The 25,700-nt window shown below is 37.2% G+C and overlaps 1 protein-coding gene across 1 annotated transcript; it reads right to left on the reverse strand.

The window, feature by feature from the left end:
* Nucleotides 1-1,977: 1,977 nt before the first annotated feature.
* ZDBF2 (zinc finger DBF-type containing 2) lies at nucleotides 1,978-17,120 on the reverse strand. The gene is made up of 7 exons (XM_048309665.1): nucleotides 17,109-17,120; nucleotides 15,385-15,491; nucleotides 14,734-14,785; nucleotides 14,106-14,157; nucleotides 13,434-13,539; nucleotides 12,446-12,573; nucleotides 1,978-9,294 (listed from the first exon to the last, which is right to left on the reverse strand). The coding sequence occupies exons 2-7, from the start codon at nucleotides 15,484-15,486 to the stop codon at nucleotides 6,483-6,485; spliced, it is 3,252 nt and encodes a 1,083-aa protein (XP_048165622.1). The 5' UTR covers nucleotides 15,487-15,491; nucleotides 17,109-17,120; the 3' UTR covers nucleotides 1,978-6,482.
* Nucleotides 17,121-25,700: the final 8,580 nt, after the last annotated feature.

The raw sequence follows: 25,700 nt of genomic DNA on the forward strand, positions 1-25,700 counted from the left end.
AGAAATGACAATTTGCTAGAACAGATCGAAAAATTAAAGCACTAGACACATTTAGAAATCCATAAAATATCTGTCACCAAAAAGTCAGTATGTTTATTTTTAATTGTATGCAGACTGAGTCCAATAAAATGAAAAGTGTTTCTATCATCAGTTGGGCAACTGATTGATTACTCATCATTAGACCTGAATTCTAACAGAGTGCCTTTGGCATGTGGAGAAATCTGCTGGTAGCCATGTACTGCCTTACAACTTTTCTCTTGAGCCTTCAAAAGGATGTACATGCACAATCTTTGTTATAAACATTTTTCCCTTCTTACCTGAAAGTATAAAACAAGCAGCAGTAAAGAGAAGCATTATTATTTCCATTAGGCAAATAAAACCTTTTTAACTTACATATTTAAGTCTTACACCTCACTTCTACCTCCCTCTTCATCTTAAAATTTCAGTGTAATGAAAAGCAAGTCACACACAAGGGACTCTGCCTTCAGATTCTCTGTTAATTATCATAGCAGAATCGCCAGGCCAGTACAGTATTTAAGCTCTCTGCATGAGCTAGCAAGGCTGTATTTTGATTCTGCAACTTGTTTGCACAATATCAATCATAACTAAGTAAGCTATAACCAACATTTTCAGAGGCTCCAGTGCCAACATTAATGCAGTATGACACAGCAAATATGAGAAGCTGACCAGCTTTAATACATTAAAGTACATTTATATTTGAGGATGTGTGATACTGAAAAACCTGTTTATGAATCCCAGTTTTTGGGAACAACTGTTTTTCAGTTTTCCTTAAGGGTGGAACACTGACAAAAAAAGAAACGAAGTTTAGAAATGCTGACATTGTTAAATCACAAACTGTAATAATGATGTGTTCCTATGTTTCCTAAGAAATGCTTCTACACTCCAAGAAAATAATTATGACTTCCAAAAACATCAAAACACAATAATTATAGCACTAATTACTCCAGTGAATCCAGAGCCAACTATAACTACGCTATTAATTCCATCATAACTCTCAAATATACCAATTCAGACTGGATCTCCCTCACACACTCTATAAGCATATTGATAATTGTTTTTATTTCCCATGAAAGAGCAATCACCTGACTTAAAATTTGCTTATAGTATCATGTCTGTAACTCCATGTTGAGATGGTTGAACAATTATTTCTTTAGTTAGTCATTACCTGATAGCACAGTATTAACTGCATTCAGCCAACTATGTAATACATGGCTATTTTCAACTATGGGCTGAAAACTGCAAAGCATGTCCTGAAATTTTATGACTTACTAAAAGCCTCAGGAAACCATATGCCTCTGCCTCTCAAACATTTACTGATCTGACACATCTGTGTGCGTTGCTCCTGCGAAAGATCACACTGGTTTAAACAGGCACTGCTGCAAATAGCAAATGACTACCAATTTATAGAACAAGGTATTACACTGTTCAAGGCATTCTAGTAATCAGCTTACCAGATACTCCTAAAAGTGTTGTTGCACACTTTTAAGTTTTGAAGAGAGTTCTGCCTGCATTAATTTGTTCTATGATTACAGATGCCAAACCATTTTGCATAAAGTAGAAAGGTGCTTAAGATTATGATACTTCCAGCCCCTGCCCTCATATAGTAAGTGCACATTCTCAAAAAACTCTTAATGAGTAAGCTCTGCAGGAATCTGGCTTGCCATGTGGTTGGGGCTTCTTGGTTTCATGCTGCCAAAATGAAGTTAGACATTTTAAATGTATGTCACCTTTTCAGTGCCATCCTAGAGTGTCATCCTTCAGCTGGCACAGAACAGGACGAATCTTGGCTTCACTGAGTCAAGATATCACACCATTGTGAACAGTTGTTTAAATTATGACTGTCTGCCTTCAGACTAGTAGCTTATTCCATGGCATTCTGTAGTGTTCTTTCCACAACAAATTATAGCAAACAGCTTCAAGTTAAATTCCACTTCAAGAATAAAGAAACTCCAAAAGTACATATTCATTCTTTATTTTATTAAAGCAAGATTTGTTCTGCTGAAGGAATGAATTAATTTATAGCTGCAAAACAAACAAACAAGGAACAAAACCTTTGCTTCTGGGCATGCTCAGAACTATGCTATTACAAATTTTTCTGAAAAATATTACCAGGAATTCTGTGATTCAGCAGATAAAACATTAAAGGAAAAAATTCAGTGATTTTAGTTACATTAGTGAGAGAGATACATTTTACTTTTCCTATCTGTCCCCAAAACACCAAAAGCTGAAAAGCCTTTATTTCCAGTATGAGTTTAGATTACTTTGTTCTCAGGCAGAGTGACCCCAAGGGAAAAAGAAAGGAAGACCAGCAAAGGAATCAAGAATCATCATCCCACTCCTGTTTCACACTATTCAGTGAAGTAAAGCAGACTCCCAAGCACAGGAGCACCTGTACCAACCTGCCCTCTACGCTTCAGACTGGGACAACATCCTCTTCTGTTACCTGACACTGATTTACTTCCAAACAGAACATACTGCCCTGCAATTTAGCTCTTTACAACATAAAAAAAGAGATCCAAATACATGACTGAGAAAAACAATGGAACAATTAATCTGAAATAAAATAAGGAGAAGATACAGAGAAAGAACATCCAGTAACAGCACTGGATGAGTGTGTAGAATCCCTGTATCTTTACAAAACCACATTGTGTCAAACGACCACAGACAGGAGATATAGAGAAGCAGATAAAAAATTACAACATCAAGCAATTATTGCAAAATACATTATCAATAACAAGAACATGAAAACCACAAAAACACATTCTCATTTGGGCACAAATTTAGTATGAAACTTGAGCACAACTTCAGATGAAGCCATAGTCCCATTATTAAACAGAAATATCTCATTTATCTGAGTGCCAGGGAGGGATACTTTCATAACACAGTTACAAGAACATTGGATGCAAACCTGTCAGAAAGAACAAGAGCAAAAAACCCTATCAGCAAATTAACTGAAGAACTGCGAGGTGCAAGTGTCAGGTATCTAAAGTTTTGGGAGATTGCTATTTTGTTTGGTTAGCACCTGGCAAAATATGACTGGGTCACACTCATGGTTAACCATACTAGTGAATAACAAAAATTTATCTGCTTAGAATTAAGGTTGTTTTGAAAGGCTGAATGAGTACTTTACGTGGGGAGAGGCTTTTAAAAATTATGAAATGTATAATAAAAACAATGAACTTACAGGTCAAAATTGCATATGCATTGAAGAAGACACGATAACATTTTTCTCAACTATTATAAAAGGTCCTGGTTCTAACTGCTGTCAATTTAATTCAAAAAGCATGACATTATTCCTCTCTAATCCAGCTCTTTTCTTGCTTCTCCATGTTAAGACATGCAAATGTACTGACAAAACATCTTTGTCCACTAACATTAAAAGAAACCTCTCCTCCCTCAAAAAACACAAAAGAAAAAAGGAAACACAAACAAAAATAGAAGCATCACCCAAAACCAACCAACCCGCATATCAATTTCAGAGAGAAAGTATTTCAGTTCTCAAGTTTGACATTTCTGTAGGCTCCACAATCATGTTTTGAAGTTTCAGCCATGATGCTAATGAAACAATGCTCTATTCCATACGGGCAGAAACTGTATTATATATCTAATGGGGAAGTGCTTGCCTGTTTCTCAAGACTCCAAAATACTTTTTCTCCTTTTTGCACGATATTGAATGTCTTTGCTATCTTTTGTTTTGCAAGTATGTTCATCAATTCTCTTTCCAAAGCAGTTTCTGCATTTACTTCTCATATCCCAGTCTTTCTGCTTTATCCTAGTAGTTATTGAGCATGCACAGAAGAGGTTTCTCTGAACACTGAGAAGTGAGGCACAGATTAACATCCAAGCCTACAGTAAACCTTATTTTGACAATGTCAGCCACAGAAATGTTTCCAGACTTGCACCTCAAGTCTTATTCTTCTAATAAATTCTTACATTTCATACTTTTTTTTTGTTTTGCTTTTTTTTAAAGGAAAATATATAGCTAGTTACACTTCTATTTAAATATAACATTTTTCTTCTAAAAACCCCATCCTGATAAGAGGGTCTATTATTAAAAAAAAAAAAAAAAAAAGACATTACAGTCTAAAAATATTAGTCATTCTATAGTCCTCAACACATTTTTATTACTCAAGATTTCAAGGAAAAGTTGTGCACTCAGTAAGACAAATGTACAATGAATGAGTATGGAGAACAAATATACACTAGTGTTCTTAAAGTACAATGTGCATTAAAACTTATTCACACACAAACTAATTCATGCTCTTCACGTGTAAAATACTGTGAAAAGTAAGATGGAAGAAGTTAGATAGGAAAACATTCTTGTATCATAAAAATATGTTAGAATGGGACTTATCTATAGAGTTAAAGCTTTGCTTTAAAACAAACTTTATTTAAAAATCTTCTTTTGCTTTATCTAAAAATTAGCCTTTCTATAAAAACCATTCCTTTAAAACTTTGCTTTAAAAACATCAGTTTTATGTTAGACAAAATATTAAATTATACAGGCACAATTAGTTAAGAGGGCTATAAGAACTTATATTATAGCCCTTAATTTTCCAGTGACTTGCAATACAGTCATAAGATTCTGTGTCTACTGACAACCATAAAAAAATTCATCCATAGAAATCAACTTTTATATAAAAAATAAAATAAATTAAAACAAAACAAATAACAAAATCTGTCAGACCATATTTCACTTGTAAATGAACTTACTTTCCAGCTGACACATGGACATCTTTTATTTATCTTGGGGAATATGCATATACACTAAAAAGATCCCCAAAATATTCTCTGAACATGTGGTTTATGATGACAGCTTTTATATTTCCTTCAGATACTGTATATTAAAATAAACCATTTCCAAGTCCACCTTTATCTCTGTCCAAATCTGTGACCCCTGACACTTCTGAAAGAAATGAATGAAGACTCAAGAATGGTTTTGTTTTCTGAGGAGAAAATGCACAGATGTGTTCAATGCCAGAGATAGCAGGGTCTTTTCCATGTTTTTCTCATGTTCTGAAAAATGTACTACTAGAGAATTTATGAAGACCTTTAAGGTAAAAGAGATTATATAATATATCAAATTGAAGCCCAGATTATTATGATGTTTAACTATGTGCTTAATTTACTATAAATGAACCATTAATCTTGGGTTTTAAAGCACAGAAACATCCGCAAGTCCGGCTTTATGTCTCCTAGCCACATTAAATAAACTGTCATCATAACAACTATTAAAAAAAGAAAGAAAACTAAGCCAAAACACCATGGGTTTGGGTTTCTTTGCCATAAAACTATAGCAGGTGGAACATCAGTGGCCAAACGTGAATCTCTGTAGAATGTAATTTTAATTCAACCAGGCTTTTTCAACAAATATTTGAACTCTAATACATTTAGATGGATGCTGTGCTAGGTTTATTTAAATATTTTACTGACAGTTTAGAAAGAAAGTTCGACTTCTAGTCCATAAAAATTTAACCAAGATTACACCCAATAAAGTCAGAAAAGCACAGAACCCCAAACTCAAGGCTGACATTCTAAAACAACTCACTGCTGTTTGTTTGCATTGTAATTTTTCCATCCCCCTCACTAAGGAATGTGAAATTCACCTACAAACTTAATCAATAAGCTATTAAAAACAAATGAAAAACCCCCAAACCCAACCCTGTATTTCTTTTAGGATTCGAGATTTCACTTCAGCCACCACCATTTGAACAGTCTCCTAAAGAGACATATTTCCCTACCAGCATGGTCCATTATTGCTTGATGAGAGCCCACAGTGACTTTTAGTCCAAAAGAAAAATGCTTTGGACGTGATTTCAGGAACAAAAAAGTCAATACAAAACTGTGTAAAATTGTATTTCATTTCAAGAAAGCACTGACTTGATCTGAATTGTATCATACTGCATTAATTTTAATGCCTTTCCACAGGCAAGTATATATTATGTGTTGAAGAAGGTGCACATATACACAAACACAAAATACGTACACAGAATTCAGCCCCGACTGAAGTATCTTCATTAAATTTCTAGCATAGCAACTGAGTCATCTTCTGCATTTTAGAATTATGTGAAAAAATTAAAATAGGCACAATTAATTAACATAGTTTCTAAATTACCTTATTATAGTGCACTGTTAGCACTGATAATACCATAATAACAATATGATACCATTCAAGGTCATTTTGCTGATGTACAGGTGAAGACTAGTAAATATGATTCTAAGTGCTTTTAACTCAAATCCACAACTTCTGCAGCTTTACACAGTAGAACAGTGCAATATATTATGTCCCCATATTCCAGGAACAAGAGCTGAGTTTACAGTTCTATTTGTTTCACATTAGACTGGCTTTGCACTTTCTGGAGCTCTAGCAATTCAACTGCATTGTCTATGACCTCCTTTTTTCCCCCTTCCTTCTTCCAGGTGCTGGCTATAAAAAAAGAAAAAAGAACTTCTTTTGGTAGCTAGCTCTCACCTGGCAGAACAAGACAGTTTCGAAGTAATGGTACAGCAGTTCTTCTAGAGGGCCTGTTCACAGTGCTAGGATGACCCCGATCTCCACTTACTTCCCAGTTCCTGACTTTGGAGGAAGCTTGCTCTGGCTTCTTGGGAAAAGATTCTGATGTGACTTTCTGCCTTTTTTCAGGAATCCCTGTTACAACTGTTGAGTTCAGAAAGGCCCTTTTTGGTTTCCTCCTCACCTTTAATTTTTTAGCATCAGGCTTTTCTTTCTTAGGGTGCTTTCCCACTGTAGTTTTCCTGGTCTGGCACCTGTGGATGGAGAAAGCAGATTTCTGGGCACAAGGTTGAAGTTGTCTTCTCATCCCCTCTTTCTGCTGTTTTTTAGTCCTGGATGTTTGTTTGCCTGTGGTTATTCTGTTTCCTCTCCTCCCCACAGCACATCTGACAGATCCTGCAGCCTTTCTGGAAAAAACTGGTTCTTTTTTAGTGCCTTCTTTTCTCTTCCATATTGCTTTTGGAGTCTCCCTCTCTAACCACTCACTCCTGATAGAGGTCAGAGGAGTTTTGGTAATTCTATTAAATGGAATTAATCTATAATCTCCTTCTATCACAGAGTTCAAAGGTGAAATGATTAGGTGTTTAAAAGAGTTCTCAGATACGAGACAATCTGTTCTTTCTGTGGAAACAGAAGGTCCATCTGCCTTTTGACTTGAGGCTGCATCATTCCCTTTATCTGGATCTGGCAGGAAAGATGCTGAAGAAGAACCATAGAAGTCTGACCAATTGAGTGACTTTGATGGTGTGCTTTCTCTCTGAGCATCAGCTAGTTTCTTCATGTTTGCATCAATGCTGAGACTTTTGAAAAGCTGGCGAACATGAGAGGGCTTTTTGGCCTTTTCTCCAACTGTACTCTTTGGAGGTGTTTTCAGAATTCGATTTGTCAGTGGGTCATAATATTTGAGAGAACACTGTTTGTATTTATACCTTACAGAGTCCTTGCTATCTGTGGAGTTATGATTTTTCCTCATTTTGGGAATATCTATAGGTTTACCTTTACCTTGTTTTACCTCTGGACATGAGAGTACATACACTACTGTTTTGGGCTGAACAGGACTCATGATCTTGCTATAGGACTCTGGAAGTTTAAGAGCACAGAGTCTAGTTTTCATGTTTGGAGTTTTTTCATTCTCCAGCCATGCGATGCTTGCTTTCTGATCAGCTGGATCAGATTCTCTTCTAGACATTTTCCTTTTTGCTACAGGGTAGTTCAGCAGACTTGTCTGGGTGCCATGGCTGACTTTAACCACCTGACATCTTGAAGCCAGGCGCCACGTCCTTTTCCTAGGCATTTTTACAATTTGTGGGTTGCATAGTGTATCTGAGGCTAAAGATGGGTTATCAAAATCAGAGCCACCACTTAAAGCATCATTAAATTCTGGCAATGCTTTAACTGGTGCACTTTCCGTTCTATTACCCTCAATAATATTGATCCTTTTTTCATCCTTTTGCTTTTTTTTCTTCATTCTCTTCCCTGTACAATTGGCTGAGGATTCACTGTTAAAATAGCAGCGAAAACGACCTTCCCTGAAATCCCGCACAAGTTCTTCAATTTTTATATCATCTTCATACATTATTTGAGACCAAGTCTTTCCCACAAAAGAAGGAGGCACGTGAGGCAGGGCTGGAAGAACTGGTTCTTCGCTATGAACTACAACATCCTTTTTCACTGCTTCTATTTTCTCTAATGACTCAGTTTTTAAAACAGAAGAGAGCTGTGTTCCATAGTCTTTATCTTGCAAACATACTCGGACCTCTTTTAGGAATTCTATATCTTTTATAGCTGCCTTGGGTAAGTCTGTTCCTACCTGTATTGATGCATCACAGTCAAAACTCATTTCAGAGCCCTCTAAATTAGTACAGTCCAGAAGTGATGAAAAAGGTACACAGGGATTATTCTCTTCTTTGAAATAAATTTCTTCAGATGTAGTTTCATGGCAGTATTTCAAAATTACATCTTCAATAGTTTCATCCACTGAACTTTCATCACCTCTGTTTGTCTTCATGTTTTTGCATCGTGCTAGTTGTGGGGATGTCCCAAGGTCTAGGGAGCTGCTGATACCCACAGTATCCCTGAGATGGAGATCAGACACCAGAGTTTCATCCTGAGTTCGTAAACTATCTCGCTTTGAGAGAGATTGACCTGAGGTAATAAAGAAAGAATTGCTGTGGCTGCGTGTAGGATTCTGATGAGAATCTGAAGGGTGTTTTGGGTGAACCAGTGCTGGAGCAGGATTCAAGTGTGGGTTCAACAACACATCACTGCTGCAGACCTCCATTGCTCTTTCATCACATCTGCTACAAAGAAACAGATTTGATCCTACCAAATCCCTAACATTTTTTCCTGTTTTAGGATTAACAGAGGAACTGTGGCTGGTAGGACTGAGAGAAAACTGCTGAGGTACAGGGCTCACAGCTGTAAACTGACCTTCATGGCTATGATTCGCAATTCGAGCATTTTTCAGAGTTACCCATTTCTTATCGCTACAAATGCCGATAGACTGCTGGGATATTCCTGGAACACGTTCCTGGCCTCCGTGAAGTTTTTGAAAACCTGCTTGTGTTACAAAAGTTTTCTTTGTACCCTCACGAGACAGGCATGAAACAGAAGAGCCTATTTCACGAATGGACTCCTGGTCTTTGCTGGAAATCTCCTGTTTCTCACTGCTCCTCTTTTTCTGCATCTCTTCTGAAGACAGGCAAGAAATCCTAGGAGCCTCCAGAGTGACAGGGGGTGGCATGTCATCATAGGTTGGTCTAAAGGGCAGGGGAGAAAAAAACAGCTTATATAAATACTGTAAATACACTTAAATTTGTCAAGCAATAGCAGTGTGGGGGTTTTTTAAGAGTAATTACCTAGACTGCATCACTTATAATGAACAGACTAAAATTACTGTTTCTGCTACTTTAGCAGAGACACTAAATTTTTTAAAATTATGGAGGGGGAAATGCTCCATAAAGCTAAAGATAAGACTAATCTCCAGATTGTTATCACTCTCTTCATGCAACCATCAATTAAGAATGGCCAAACATAGATTATAATAATTTTATAAATATAGCAAAGCAGGAAAAGTAAAGATATTTCTTTTATTTGAAGTGATAAGCCTATGAAGAGGTTATTTCACTGGTCATACTATCATTACTTAAAATTGAGCTTTTGAAGAGAAATGGAACATAATAATAGTATAAAACCATCGTTGAGAATAAATGCCCTTTACTCTACAAAACATGGCTGCCTGATAGGAACTCTGCACATGTGGCCAAGGAATTCCATGCTTACTGTTTCTCACAGACATACCACAGCTTCTGACTCACTCCAGTAAGAAGCCAAGTCAGGATTGTTCAGCCTCGCTGTGACAACAGATTTTTATATATTCTGTAACTGGCAGTTCTGTCTTTTGGATTGCCTCAAACACAAGGGTTTGTGTCTTGCAGATTTAACACAGCTAACAGACGTGGACTATTTGCAACACAGGAACCCACAAGGCTTCAACATGTAACAGCTGGGCAAATTCAATGAAAACAATTTTTAAAATATGTAAATATAACTGAAGTAAAGAATATTGTGTTTCACTCGAAAATTATGACCAGACCTTGTGAGACCCAAATGGATGCTTACTTTTGACGTCTGATATGGCAGACATCAGCTAACAGAGGCATTGTGAACAAATTTGATAGTACTTTCCTTTTATAGTAATTCCTTGGTAATATAACTAAGAGTACATAAAGCTAAGGGAAGCAAGACTGATGAAGCAAGAGAAACCTCATATAATGAAACATTAAAAAAGAAGAGGACTATTCTATTACTATATGATTGCAAAGTAATCAAATAGATCAGATAATCAAACAATGCCTGTCAGCTGAACTGCTGCTTTGCCCTTGCATGGATTCTTGGTCACCTAAGTTCTGAAAGGCCTAAAGGGAAGGCCAAATGCAGCAGAAATAATCTTTTTACTTCCTAACTTCAGAGTTTTTCCATCTTTACATGAAACATCTTTGTGTCCTGGCATCTGGACATTGCTGAAAGACTAAATATAAAACTAAATAGATTTTCATATGGAGAAACCATGGCAAACTCCTGAGTCTCTAGCTCAGTTAACAGCCTACAAGTACTTTTCAAAAATTACTTTTAAGCAAATGTCTCTGGGGGGAGAAGAGAACAGAACTACAGTTTTATATAGTTAGGAACTTCTGACAGTTTTGCTACAAATTACCCCCCTAAGTAGAATGAAGATTTACTTTCTAAAATGCTCAATATTATTTCTTTAGGTAATAAACTTACATATTTAGAGGAAGGAATGATTTGGTGGTTTGTGGGTGTTTGGTTTGGTTTTGTTTTGTTTTTTTACTGGGGGAGAACAACAATATGCTTTGAAATTCAGTATAAGGCAAAGCCCTGATGAATTTTTCTTTTTTCCACATAACTACTAGGTATACTGGTTCTGTAAAACAAATCCGTTTTTACAAATATTTCCATAACCTTTTAAAATGGCACATAAAGATCCCTTGTGTGAATTCAGATAAATAGTAAAAACAGGTATTTAAAGCACTGAGTGAAACTGTGTATAAATCCAAGTGTTTTAACATGAGAAAGAAGAGAATCAAAATCTTACCTCAGGTGTCAATTAAGACCATGACTTTCTTTTCAGAGCAGGACCACAAAATAAATCTATTCACAGTTTGTTTTCCATTTTTGCTTTTCTTCCTCCAAACTCTGTCTAGATTTGGGGTTAACTCTTCCCCCTTCTTCCTCCAACTTAATCTAGATTTTGTGCATTATTTTTCTAATTTTTCTATTCCTTCTTCCAATAACTTAGAGGAACATGGTAGTTTGTTTTTCCTTGTTAGCAGGTTTCATTCACCAAGAGAACAATCTTTTATTAGTGACACCTCAAGAAAGGGCTTTTTTCATTTGGATGTTGCTTTAAAATGAATCCTGTATTTTCTCCATGGCAAAAAAATGGTGAATATTCTCAAGATACTGCAATTAAATCTATTTATTTAAGATGGGAGGACAATTTATTTACTTGTAGTGATGTGTACATCATGCCCTGGACTAGTGTGGTATAGACATGCATATTAGCTTATTCTGCCACACCTTTTGTCTGAAAGCACATCAACGAGTGCTTTCAGACAAAATACCCTTCTGCTTGTCAGACATATAGCAGAGTTGTATATTGAGAAACACTGTACTGGGATCAAACTGGGACTTTTGTCTGACTTTCAAAACATAACAAATGAGGAATGAGATTTAATTGATTTTCCTTCACCTACAGAGAAAAATTTAACACACTGATCCTCTTACCACTCTTGAAACATGCACATGATAAATAAAGAGAATACTTTTCAAAATCTGAGTATTAATGAATTGGCCAGTTAATGTAATTCAAGTATTAACTGAACATGTGAACTGCAAGGATAATGAAAAAATAAACATGTAAATACTTACCTGACATAATCAACAAACCAAAATTATGAAGTCTTTCAAAAGATACCATAAAATATGCTGCTAAATATATATAAAGCCCAGAATTATAAAATTTAGAATAAAATATATAAAGCTCAAATTTGAAGAATTTGTAAACACATGTGAGATTGTACAGTCTGTTACTGTAAGTGCTGACCTATATACTCCTCCTCTTTTCCAGGTCTTCACATTTAAATACTATCTGGTGTTGTTTCAAATCCATAAGTAGTGAAAAGGAGTTTAAAAGTGCAGAGACAACACAAAAGCAATATATTTGCATGCTGTTTATATAAATACATGTCTTTCTAAATTGTCTTCATTGAGCAAGTTTCACCTCGAATGGGCCAAATTTACTGCTCAACAGTAGAACAGAAATAGGAATTCATAACACATGCATTCCACTACCACGTATTAAGGAAAAAAAAGCCTTCTGTATTATACCTGCTGTCATGGTACCTGTGGGGATGATGCTGTAAAACATCTTGCAGGAAACGCTCCATTAAACTACTGGTACCCATACGATTCCTACAGTATGTTGTAAAATGTCTGTGCTGGGAGCTGAAAATATGCTGGTGAAAGATAAAACAGATGATTAGTCTAATACTACAGCTAGCACACAGGCCTATTCCTAAAAATTCCTTCCCAGCTTAAATATTACACCATTGCTATGAAAATACTTAAATAAAAAGAAAAATATACAGCTTTTTCTATTTTAAAGCCTTGATTGAAATTTTTAAGTATGCTTAGGCAGTCTCAATGCTAAAATGTATCAAAACATCTTTTTGAGTTGGAACTTAAATTAGTGGTTCTGGTAGCTGCTGACAAATTTCTTCTAACTAGTACAAATACTCTCACAAATCTCATAGCTGCTCACAAGTCTCTTAACCAGAACAAATACTCTAAATTTATCTATAAATGACTTATAATATTCTTGAACTTCGTATGAGCAAACATCCTGTAATTCACTCTAATTAACAAGATTTTTCTTAAGTTAGGATGATTAAACAGGCCTCTACTTTCTAATTTAAAAAGTCTAAAAGACAGGAGACTGACAGAGCTAAAGAACTGAAAATAGTTGATCAAACATCTTCACCCTTGATATAAAACATATTACTGTAACCCTAACACTTTACAATACATACAGATCTCAAGATTAAAGACACAGAAAAAAACATAATGAATGCAATGCACAGCCAAGTGCCACTTTGGAAAAGCAGACTGCAGCAGCCATGCCACTCCACCAGCATCTTTTATAACAGGTAACAAATAAGCAAGGTATCTTACTCAGTGCACATATTGTGCAATTCACAAAGTGCTTATTTTTCACTCAGTATTGGTTGTTCAGCGCAGAAACTGGTATTTTATAAGCTGATAAAGCCTTTAGGTAGTCCTTGCTATCTGCTGCCAAGTTATGCAGAAGCTGTCTCACCTGTTCCAGATTACTGTAGTGTACATGGCAACAGTTGCAGTATCCTTGTCTATTTTGCACAGCGGATGCTCCGGGCCGAGGACGTTCTTGTCCACTTCTGCGTAAACTGAAAGAAGCAGGTAATATTATCAAGACATGTTGGGTTGTTTAATCCATGTCCTTAGCACAGAAATTCTAAATATCTATCTTACTACAAAGATGGGAAAAACTTGCAAGATAAATGTTTCTATTTTAGAATTGTAATGGTAAGTGGTACTATGTATTTTAAAGTATTCTCAAGCAAATTTCACTAAAGAAATTTTTCCTTAAATGCAGAACAAAGAATAACAGCTTGAAGGCACAGTTAGCTGAAATCTGAAAATAATTACCTCTAAAGAAAAAGGCAGAGTCATATTTTCATTCGTCTTTTTGTCAGTATTTTGAAATAAAAGAAAAAAAGACCAAGGACACCTGACACTGACACAGTAGTTTTGGGCACTACAATGTGCCTTCCCCACAGTTTTTAACAGTACATGGGTATAAGGCACAAAGGATCTCCATCATACACTTAATCCATATTGTATCACTGTCATCCATTACACAAGGTAACAGATAAGGCTGAAAAGCAGATTTTTCCCATTTTACTTCGGTAAGCAGTAAGCTGGATGCCAGTCAGATCATCACCTAACTTACCTGCTACTGCTGTCCTGCTGTGGAGAGCCCTCAACACCATGTCTTTGGATTCCTACAGAAAAACAAAAACAACCACCAAAAAATAAAAAAAACCCAAGCAAACACATGTACAAAACATAAAAACCAACAGAGTATCGCGGAGATGGAGAGTTTTACCTGTAGCTAGCTACTTCTCTTACACTGCATTTGTCAAAACTACTATTTTAAAGGAAGATAAAAGGTTTAATAAGTTCAAAAAAGCATTAAGAGATCCTTTTGTCGGCAAAGTTCATCCAAGAACTTCAGAAAATAAGCTTTACTCTTTCATGGCTGAGGCGAATGAGAATTTTTCTACTGACTTGTCTGGGTTCAAGACTAAGCAATCTACATTGCTACTGTGACATCCATGATCACTGAGAGAAAATGTAAAATGTCTCAATCAGCTTACAACAGGACAAGAAACTTACACCTACGTGGAAATTTTGTGGATTATTCAGAAGTCACTCTTTCCACCTAAGCTCCATAATGAAATTTAAGAAATCCAAGTATGCAATTGAACTACAAGGTGAACTAATGCTTCTACTGATAATTATTATGTATTCAAATGTAACTGCAACGAAAACTACTTTCAATTTTTTGAACTTCTTACCTTGTGCTGAAGAAGCAGAAGCTTCATCAGATCGTTTGATTCTCTCAAACATCTGTAAGTAAAAAATTTTTTAAAAGTCAATCCATCCTCATACCATATCCTGAAGCTCCTCCTTCAGTCCAAGCTACAAGCTCTTCAGAAGCTCTATACTGTTTCAGCTATAGACCAATATTTGACTTAAATGAAGCTGCAATTCTAAAGAGAAACTTCTGCTTTACTAGGTTACCCTAGTATTATATTTAACAATATATTTTAGCTTTGATAAAAGGGGCTAACTTTTAATTAATGAAATCAAATACTATACTTACGAGCACAGCCTAGACTCTGTTAGGTTATTAAGCAATAACCGTATCAAATTAATGTAATTACTTAATTTCCTAAGTCACCTTAACAATTGAGATGAGATATATATGTAAGAAAACCCATATGAGACCTACACCACACAAAGGAATTACCTAGGCTGGAAAAGTAATCCTTATTACTCAAAAGATCTGCAAATCAATTTTTAATCTCACAATTTTTAATAAAAATATGACTGCAGCAACAAGCAGTTACATTCTTTAGGGCATCCAAACACAAAGGACTTCCAGGTGTCACATAAGCCTTTTACGCTATGGAACGCAAGTGTTAAATCAGCTTTCTAGCACCTACCTTAGAGTCACCGACCTTCCTCATCCACCAAAGCTGACTCCAGACTAGCAAACAATAAATGTCGAACAGGAGGCCATTTGCAGTGCAGGACACTTCTCTCATCCCATCTGGCAACAAGGAAGAGCCTTTTAAAATAACATCAATAATGCATGTTTCCCACACCCGAAGGCATGTAAATTTTTCTGTACCATTTTGCAAACAGTTGAACAAATGGATAAATCTTTTTGAAGTCTGCAGCACATCTTTTTTAATATGGAAGTAATTTTGACAGTCTTTCCTATATAAATGTTAACCATTCCTTCTGGAATACCTTTGTTTCTTCTTTCTTCCTCATGGGTCCTGTGTACTATACATTGTTGTCATTTCCCAGACTATGCACTGCCCACGATAAAATACCTGGGATGTTGTAGCATTTATGGTCAGAAGGAATATCTTAATACCTCAACTTTAAACACACCCCCGTCCCCCAAAACAAAACAATCCACCAGAACACCAAACTCATCCTACTTCCCATTGTGTTGTAACTTACGTAATAACATTAAAAAACCAAATAAACAAGAAACCCCAGCTGTTCTTATAAACCTTTTCATCTGGCAGCTGAGAAAAGCTTTTTTGATAGAACAGGATGACTGAGAACAGCTGATCTATTTCCTATACACAGCCAGGACCCAAAAGACAGTGATGGAAAAACACAGAAGACTATCCTTCATGAGTGTTGCTTTATGTAAAATAACTCATTCCACGTGCTGGAAGTCAATTTACTGCTATTTTAAGTCTTACTGTATACAAACAATCTTACGATAAAGCTAAAAGTATGGCAAGAGTGTAGCAACCACAGAGGAAGCTACTCCACGGACGAGGCAGTCAGACAGCAGTTCCACAGCCAGCAGGGGACACCACAACCATTCATCCCTCTCCAGTGCCCCAAAAGGAGATTAAAGCACCTCGACACAACAATGTTTCATTCCATCTCAAAAATGCCAAGCAGTGGCAACAGCAACATGTTAGAGGATGGTTTGTTGCTTCTTTATTTCAAGGACTAATTTCAATGGTGAGGTGCTACTGGGAGTTCACTCAGCTGCAAGTACAATCCCATTTAAATTGAGTTAGGTGCAAAGTAACTTTAAACAGGCCAGAACTAGGAAAATAACTATACTGAATGACACCTGTCTGGATCTCCTTGTTATCTTTTTACAGTTCAAGGAAACTCAATGGGCCAGATTTTCTCACTGGAGGAGAGGTGTGATAGGTAAAAGTGGAAAAAGTCCAGCTATTGCTTAGTAGCTAACAGAAAAACATCTTACAGGAAAAACAATCTCTTTATACCAGTGTTTTATAAGACCACTAGTGTACAGGACAAAGACATAAGTCTGACCTCAAGCTATATACAGCTTGCTTATCATCTGAAGTCAAACTTAAATCACAAGCTAATAATATTAGGAAATCTGCTACGCAGATGCCTTATTTATGTTGCCAAAATCTGGATGGCCTAACTGAGATCCTTACCTTTTAAAAAAAGAGACTACAGCTATAAATCCACAAAGGATTTTTCAGATGAAAGGAAAGACTGCATAATTCTACCTTAGTTAAGATATTTACAGCTGGAAGTATCTTAAACTGTTGGATTAAAGAGTAAATAATACCTGTTCAAAATTAAGTTTGAACATTTTACAACCAAAAAATCCTTTAAATTGTAACAAATGTAAAAACAACCAGTTACATACAGAAATATTTGATTTTATAAAATTCTAACCAAGCTATTTTAGCAGCTGTCTCTAAAATTAATGCTTCGTTTTAGTTTCATTGAATTACTCTGTGTACAGCAGGTAGAGAATAAAAATTTCAATCATACTTAACAAGGCAACCAAAAGCCATGAAACATACACATTAAAAAAATTTTAAATAACAATTTAAAAAGTAGTAATAATCAGTGGTGCATTCTTATAGTAACTGGGTGTCAAAGGTATCAGATAAACTCTCCAGACAGTGTCACTCTTGCACTGCAACAAGTAAAATAAGAAGAGTTAAAAGGCAATAAAAACTGTTCCTCGAAATACACCTCATAAAAACCTCTACCACCCCTTCACCTGAGCGCAACTGTACTGGGCAGGCAGAGGGAGAACAAGGGGGAAACTCTCCCCTAAACAGAGGGCTTGCCTTCCCACAGCACTACCACAAACAGGGAGGCGGAGGCTCCTTTCAGGAACGGCCTCTGCCCCGCGGCCTCACCGCACCGGCGCAGGCCCCGTCCCGGCAGCGCCGCGCCCGCGGTGCCCGCCTCGCCTCGCCTCGCCTCGCCTCGTCCCGTCCCGTCTCACGCCGGGCCCCGCCGCCCGGGGCGGAGCCGCAGGACCCGCAGGGCCGGCCGGCAGCCGAGGGATCAGGGCCGGCTGTGCCCGCGGGAGCTCCGCCCGTCCCGCCGGGACGCGGCACCCGCTGCCGAGCGCTGAGGGGACGCTGAGGCGGCCGCGCGCTCACCCGCCCACTCCCGGTTCCCCGCTCCGGCCACCGTCTCACCTCCATCATTCCCCGTTCGCTCCTCAGTGCCGCGCTGGGGTCAAGGGACGCCATCCTCTGCTTCCTGCTCCGGGTCGGCGGGCCGCGCCCCGCGAAGGGAATGGCGGGAGCTGCGGTTTCTCGAGCCGCCGCTCCCGGCCCGGCCCGGCCCGGCTCGGCTCGGGCGTCTCCTTCCCTCAGCGCCGCGCTCCGCCCGCCCGGGGTCCCGTCCCGCAGCCGCCATGCAGGCCGAGCTGTCGGGAGCTGTCTTCGCGCAACTCGCGCGGAGCCCCCAAAGCCTCCCTTCCTCCAGCCCAGGCGCTGGAATACTGCTCCAGAACACCTCGGGGTGGCGTCTGTTTGTCAGCCCCGGCCGGGATGTTTCTGGTTACAGAGAAGTAACCTCTTCGCTACGTTTCGTTTCAACAACTGTAATAGCAATTTTCTCCTTCAAAACACATTACTTCATGTACTTGAGAGCAGGCTATAAGTTTTACCCTTCTTTTGTTTTTAAATTTTCGGCCATTAAAAGTAGCTTGCTTTTACATGGTGTGGCTTGTTCAAGTACGTTTTATCAGAACGTTGAAGTCTGACTTTATGAGACTTCATGCTAGATCTGCTTCTAAGTGGGCTTTAGAATGTGACCTTACCTCAGGTTCTCTTATTTTCAGCTGTAGGGTTTTGAACGTTTGTCTCGTCTGCTGTGGGAAACGAGCCGTTGCATATTTCTCTCATTATGCTGAAGCAGCAGGGTATTTTAAGCCATCTAGGCAGACACAAAGTCAACACAACACCCTTATGTGTGAAGACAGGTGCAGATACAGGCTTGGATTATGCAATGGAGGGAAAACAATCTTGAATGCACTGTAATATGGAAAATTGAAAGAGATTGCTGTAAAAAGGCACTGCTGTGTGGCTGTGTTATTATGAAACCATAGCTCAGAAACGTCCACCCATGCTGAGCAAGTAATTCAACACAAATCTCAGATGACAGAAGAGTAGGAGAAGGCTTCTCTTTAGGAGGGCTGAATTTAGTTGCTGCTGGATTCTTTAGGTACATGCATACCTATGAATATTTCATTCTTGGTGAAAAATAAATACTTGTTACAAAACAAAAGTTGCCTGATGATATTTTGTTGCCTAGTATAATACACAACTTGGGAAAAGTGGAACTTTCAGTCCGAGAGCATTTGCACACATGGAAGGCTCAGGCACGTGCCCAAATTATTGCACATCAGCAGAGCTTCATTATTTAAACATGTGGCAAACACATATATAGACATGTTATCTTAGGCTAAAATAGTTTACTTTTATGGTGCTTTATAGCAGGATTAGCGAGTTGCTGTGGCTTGGCTAACTCCATAGCTTGTTGAAACAAAGGAAGCTTGGTTACATAGCTCAGGCACTGAAGTTTCTTTTCCAGAATGGCTCATGTGAAACAGAAGCCCTTTTTAGCAATGAGTAATCTATACAGTCTGTCTTACAATGCCATACAACTTGTCCTCAGAATATTCCTGAATATTTTTGCAAGATAGAATGTAACATTCTGTTTCTTGGACTGTCACTCAAAGATAGCAGAACTTAGGCTTGGGTTGCCACATATTTCTTGGCTTTCAACTCTTTCTTTATGAGCTTGAGGTTGCACCTTGATTCAAATTCAGGTAAGGTATTGAGAGAAATTACTTTCCTTCAGTCTCCTCTTCCCCCCTAGGAAACTACTCCTCACATATGTGCATGACAATTGAGTAGGGCTGACAAACTTCCTTTCCCCTTAAAAAATTATACTTTCTCCTGACCTAGCATCAGACCTTTTTTTCTCTTTGCTGGTATCTTTACTCATCTATTCAGATTTTAAAAACTGCCCCATACACCTTTCACTGCTTTGCTTTCTACTTTTACTTTGATTTGTTATGGTTTTCACTTCTGTTACCCAAATGTGAGTCAAAGTTGTATCTATGAAAACATGAAGACAAATTAACAAAGACAGACAGCCTCTTTCCTAAAGAGTCTCAAATTTCTTCCAACAGCTGTGTTCAGATTGGAAAAGAGAGAATGTGACGAAAGAAAATAAAGGTTGGTAAATCTAGCTGGCAGGAAACTCTTGGCTAGATTTTTAGTTTGTTGCATATGTTCTTTATAGATGCTGATGTTATAAGCCTAATTTATCCTTAAATTGTTGTTTTGGTAAAGTTCTTCAAAGGATCTGAGCTAAGTGTTGACTGACTGACAGCAGCTGAAGGTCTGGGGCTTGAGCCATGCAGAGATTACTTTTGCCAAGTGTTCCCAAAGATGGGTTGCTGGTTTTAGCCTGGATTCTAACAAGGCAATGTGACTACATGTGTAGATTTTAGAGAACTTCACATTCAGAGTAACCTTGGGGAAGAAGTATCTTTCCAACTTTACAGTAGAATGGCTGTAATACAGTGCCTGGCACTGTATTAAAACCTTTAATTCCTAAGAAGTAATTGTTGTGTTTCTCTGAAAAATCTGATGATGGCCGCTGGCCGATATCAGGTATGAGACTTATGGAACAGCTATCTGATCCTTTATGATATTTCTATTTTCCCCTTTAGTATGAATTGTGTGATATTTAATAAGGTTTTTCAAAGTAAAAGAAAATAATTCCTCACAAGTGTAAAAGGAAAAGATAATCTCTTTACAAAACAGACCTTGTTTTCTTTGCTCTGCTTTACTCAAGAGTTTGCTGGGTTTCACAGATTACTATTACACATTGATTCTTTATTTTAAGCATTTTTCTCATTTTTGAATGAAAAATATATGTTCTTAAAAATAATAATGGTCTTTTATTTACTTAGATATGGCACTGAAATTAAATGAAACCTTTTTTATTTCAAAGAGGCAAATTTATTGTGGGCATTCTGCTTGCTTTCTCATTATCTAAAACTGACCTTTGCTTTTTGTTTTGTATTCAAAGTTATTTTAATTTTCTAATAAGGGCTTTACCTGTGCTGGTAATACAAACATCTTCAATATGCAGGACATTAGCTTAACCCCAAAACTTTAAAGATACTATAAAGGCTGTTGTTTCTATTTTTCATTTTCTTGCCAGAACAACCTTCTTAAGATCAAAAATTTGAAAGTTAAATTTTCTTTTTATTTGCTTAACCATTTTATCAACCAAAAAGCTTGGCAGTTGCGTTATAATTGAAACATGATTGGGTAATGACCAAGAAAAAAGTTTGAAATATCATTTAGCACTGAGAGGACTTTAGAAAAACACTTTTGAAATGCATGGGCTGAGAATTGTCTCCTAAAAATATTATTTTACTTTCTTGTAATCAGGTCTTAAATTTTTAAAAGGTGGCTTGAAGTACTACACAGTTTGACTCTTTTTCCAATATCTTATTAGAAGAAAATCCTCTCCTAGTTTATTTTTTATTGTTACTTGGAGGCCATGATGCTGCTTTCACAGGCTTACGTTGTCAGAGTTTGTGCTCTATGCATTTTTTCCACTAAACTTGCTCTCTATATTTTATTTCTGTATACATGTACAGAATATAGAGATTTTTATTATTATAGTGCTGAGAAAAATTCTGGGATGCACTGATCCCAGAGGGTTTTATTTTTGCTGTAAGAGCTGCTGTTGCTGTTCATTTGCTGGCAGGTTGTCCAGAAGGAACAGCAAGGAGACAAATCTGAATGGATCACTTTAAACAGTATGGCTACAAAATGTATCCAAATCCAGTGTTTTCAGAAAGTGTTTGCACAATGGGCTTCTAACCATCTTACATTAGATTTCAAATCCATAACCTAGCTTTGCTGCAATTGTTTTGAATCTCTCCATTACCTTGAATTAAAATGTTTTTAGGATGTTCTGTTCTAAAAGAAAACACAAAGAAATTAAATCAGCAGTTGAGAAGTTTGTATGCTAAAGAACATTCTGCTTTCAGAGAACACATTTTTTATCATAAAATGCTGAATAGTTTACTGTTACAGTCACAGTCATTTCTGTTTTCAGTTAATGATTGTTCAGTCAGATCATTTCTCCGAAATAACTCTGCCTGTTTTCTTAGGGAAGTGACATAAAGAAAGGGACTAGGTCAGTAATTAGGCTTGGGGTTGCCTGTAGGTGACTGCTCATGAATTGCAGGATATTCTTTGACCTTCATGTTGTGCATGGAGTTTCTTTGTAGCTTCAAAAATAGCAGTTCCTTGGAATTTCTCTATTCTATTTTGCCATTGTTTCATATTTACTTTCAAAAATAATGCCAATTTTAAAACTGTCTGATTTATATAGTCAGAATGACCCTGGAGAATTGCAATGACCCTGGAGAATTGCAAGATTTTCAAGTATAATTGTTGATTACCAAATTACTTGGAAATATACAATAATTTCTGACATGTTTATGCTGGAAGATGCAATGGAAAGTCGTAAAATGACTCCATTTCCCCTATGCTGAAGGGAACTCTGCAGCCTGAGAGCCTTCAGCTATGAAGGGAATGGAAAGACCAATAGGTTCTTGTATTAACCACAGCCAGATAACAAGGCTGAAATACACTCAGAACAGAATCAGTCTCGTCTGCAGGGCATAATGATTTCTCTAGCCTGTTTTAAACCATCCTTCTTTTTATTAATAGATAAGGTATGAAACTGATGTGGCTTTTTAACCAGATGCCAATGTGAGTGTGTTGAAATATTTTAAATAAGTATAGTAGATGACTAATATGCCCTTATAGCCTGCCTCACAATCTGTCATAGTAGGAACTCAAGGCATTTTTGCATAAGTAAATATTAGTTGCCATTACTCAAGCGGGGAATAATGTCTTTCTGATACAAAGAGATAATTTTCTCAAAGCTTCTTGGAAGGTTGTTTATTCTGTTTATCAAGAATTTTCTAAGCTCCCAGAAGTTTTGAACTGGCTTTTACCCCTTGTAATATTCTGAATAAAATGTTTATTTACATCCATTTTAATGGAACTGTCCTGATTTTAAATAGATGGATATGAATTTAAGATAATCCAGAATGTAAAATGCTTCTGCAGCTTTCTTGTCTGTAGTGTAATTTATAAGAATTGGGTAGTTCCAAATATATATACTATTATGTTGAGTCACTGGATGTTCTGCAGTCAGTTTAAGGTGGGGTCAAAATGTATTCCCAAAGCAGTTAAGTAAGTGTTATTTTTCTCTGCTCTGGCTGTTCTAAATCATGTAAAATTTTTTTAATGTTCCCACAATAAACCACATAAGATATTTTCTTACATCTGAGAACAAGCGGACTCTCTCCTTTGCTTTACCATGGGAATAATTTCAAGACAGATTTCTTTATCCTATTCAGGAAGCAAGCAGGAAGTTAAACAAGAGAAGTTCTGGGTCCTTCCCAAAGACAAAACTTAATTTTAGGCTAGGAATGCTGATAAGCAAAAACATCAGCCTTTGAAAGAAGTCTCTTTTTCTTACAGTTTGAAAACAGTTTTTCATAGAAAAAATTTAAAAGGGAGAAAAAGAACATTTAAACAAAAAGCCTTTCATTTGATTTGTGTTTCTTCAGCATTTCACATACTATTACTTTGGATCAGAGTTTAGCCTCTCTCTTTTTCTGATTTATTCTATGTTGTTAGATTGCCTGTTTTTAATACTGAAGTAATTGGAGTTCAATTTCTGGTTTGCATCCCCGGTACATACAATTAATGTAATTTCCCTTTGCCTAGTCTCTCAACCTGAAATGGGGGAGTGGCTGTTCCCTTCTCCACAAACTGCTCTTCTCTTAAAAGAAGGGAGCCTATTTGTCTAAAAGACAAATAGCAACTTAAGTATCCTTTACATGAAATGCTAAGTCTAATCCCTATATTCATGTAAATTCCATGTAGAAGTTCATGCTGAGTGCTTAATTTGGGTCACATCGTCTTCTTAAAAAATAGATTACAAAGCAAGGAGGATTTAAAATTAACCTTTGCATGTCTTGACAGAGCTTAAGGATTAGAACTAGAATGGACAAATAAATATTGGGCCTTTTAGCTGTCTCTGTGTTTAGACTGCTTTCCTGTGTCTCATCCATTGAGCCCATTGCTGATTTATTAGAGGTGGTGCTAGTTTTGGTTGTATTGAAGGCGATGAAAGAGTTAAGGTTGACTTATACACTGAGCCCTTAACTAGCAAAGTGTTTTTCAGAGCATCAAATGATTTGCTTTGCCTCTATCACATGTAGCAGGTTTATAGGGATTTATCAGCTCCCAACTCATTAGAGGCTGAGAGCTGGGTAGGATTTAGAAGTAAAACTTTGTTATCAGAAAGGACAAATACAGAGCAGTAGGCAGAAACTTGCACTGGTTTTCCCTGTCTCACATTCATTTCTATGGATGAATAACTTAAATCCTTGTGGCGTCAAGGTCACCTGTTTCACAAAACATGTTTACATCCACTAAACAGAAAAATAGTCTGACAAATGTAGGTGACTATAAAAAGCAGCTTTAAAAATACAAGTTAGTATTGAAACCACCAAACCCAGAACACCTCAGGACATGCTCAGAACATCTGTAGGTGATGGAGTTTGATTTAGATTTGATTTGCATCAGCTTTGCACTTGGTGCACTTGGTGCACTTGGTGTTCAGGAACCATTCCTCATTGCAAGGAGCTACTGTCCAATTTAAAAGCTTAGCATGTTCATAATTCCTAAGGAATATCAATGGCTGATCAAGTATTGTAAAGAGTAACCAGCAGGCTCTACAATTCCACACATGCACAGGTGTTTCTCTTAGTTAAGATTTTGAGTATTTATGATGCAAAGCAACAACCTTGCTTGATCACATGTGAGTCCTGTATAGGCACCCTGACTATTAGCATGTATTTTCAGGGAACTGTCCCAAATTTTGTATCAACACTCAATTTTGCTCTGTGTCTTTTGCAGGGAATTGGAATCCTTTTCAGTTTCCCTGTCTCCATTTTGTTTGTGTTTAAGACCAGCTGTGTCCCAGTGAACATGGTAGCCAAGGCTGTAGAATAGTGAGGGAGTGGAAATGGTGATTGTCTCCTTCATGCAAATCTGCTTGGTTTATGCATTGTTATTCATCGTAACAGTCTTGAACAACTTGGCTGTGAATTGTTAATAGCTGACTGCAGAAATTTAAGCACCTCTGAAATTTAAGCACCTCTTGGGTCAGGAGTTTTGCCCATTGTAGCATCATAATGTAATCCTAGTTGAACAATGGATTTGGGGGTTTAATGCAAAGGCATATTATATAAAAGATGAATAACTGAATCTTCAGTCTTTGCACTTTAAGTGGAAAATAAGATCTCTGTTTGTTGTAAGAATGGGTGTAAGCAATTACACTGTGACTTGCATCCTGAGTGGGTGGAGGCAGCCTAAATCCTGAAGAGGTGTGGCTAAGGTTCATCTCTGTGCTGTGGGTTTCTTTGAACCTAGACTGGCTAGGCTTTGGGCAGATTTTGAGATATCCGACTCAGTCCAAGGTGCAGTAAATTCTGGCTTCACCCCTCAGACCTGTCTAGGTAACTCTGTAGTTCCAGGTAATTTATGTGAGGTGAAAAATGCAAGTTGGTTAATCTGTATACAGTACTGAAGATATGAAAATATTTTGTGAAATACATAGTGAAACAACTATAGTTTGCATAGCCTCATTTTTGTGTCTCTAATCTCTGTAGATCTCTCTGAAATCATTTTTCCAAACACTGACATTCCTTTCCATGGGAGGAGACAGCATTTTGGCTAAAATGGAAAAATACTGTTGTCAAGTTGGCTGGTTAGCTCTTCAATTAATATAATCTTTAGTACTCAATGACATATATCAGAAGTTTGGTTGTCAAGACACCCTCTGAAAATTCCATGGATTTCAAGTGTTA

This window comes from Corvus hawaiiensis, chromosome 7, assembly GCF_020740725.1.
Source record: "Corvus hawaiiensis isolate bCorHaw1 chromosome 7, bCorHaw1.pri.cur, whole genome shotgun sequence".
Taxonomy (NCBI): Eukaryota; Metazoa; Chordata; class Aves; order Passeriformes; family Corvidae; genus Corvus; species Corvus hawaiiensis.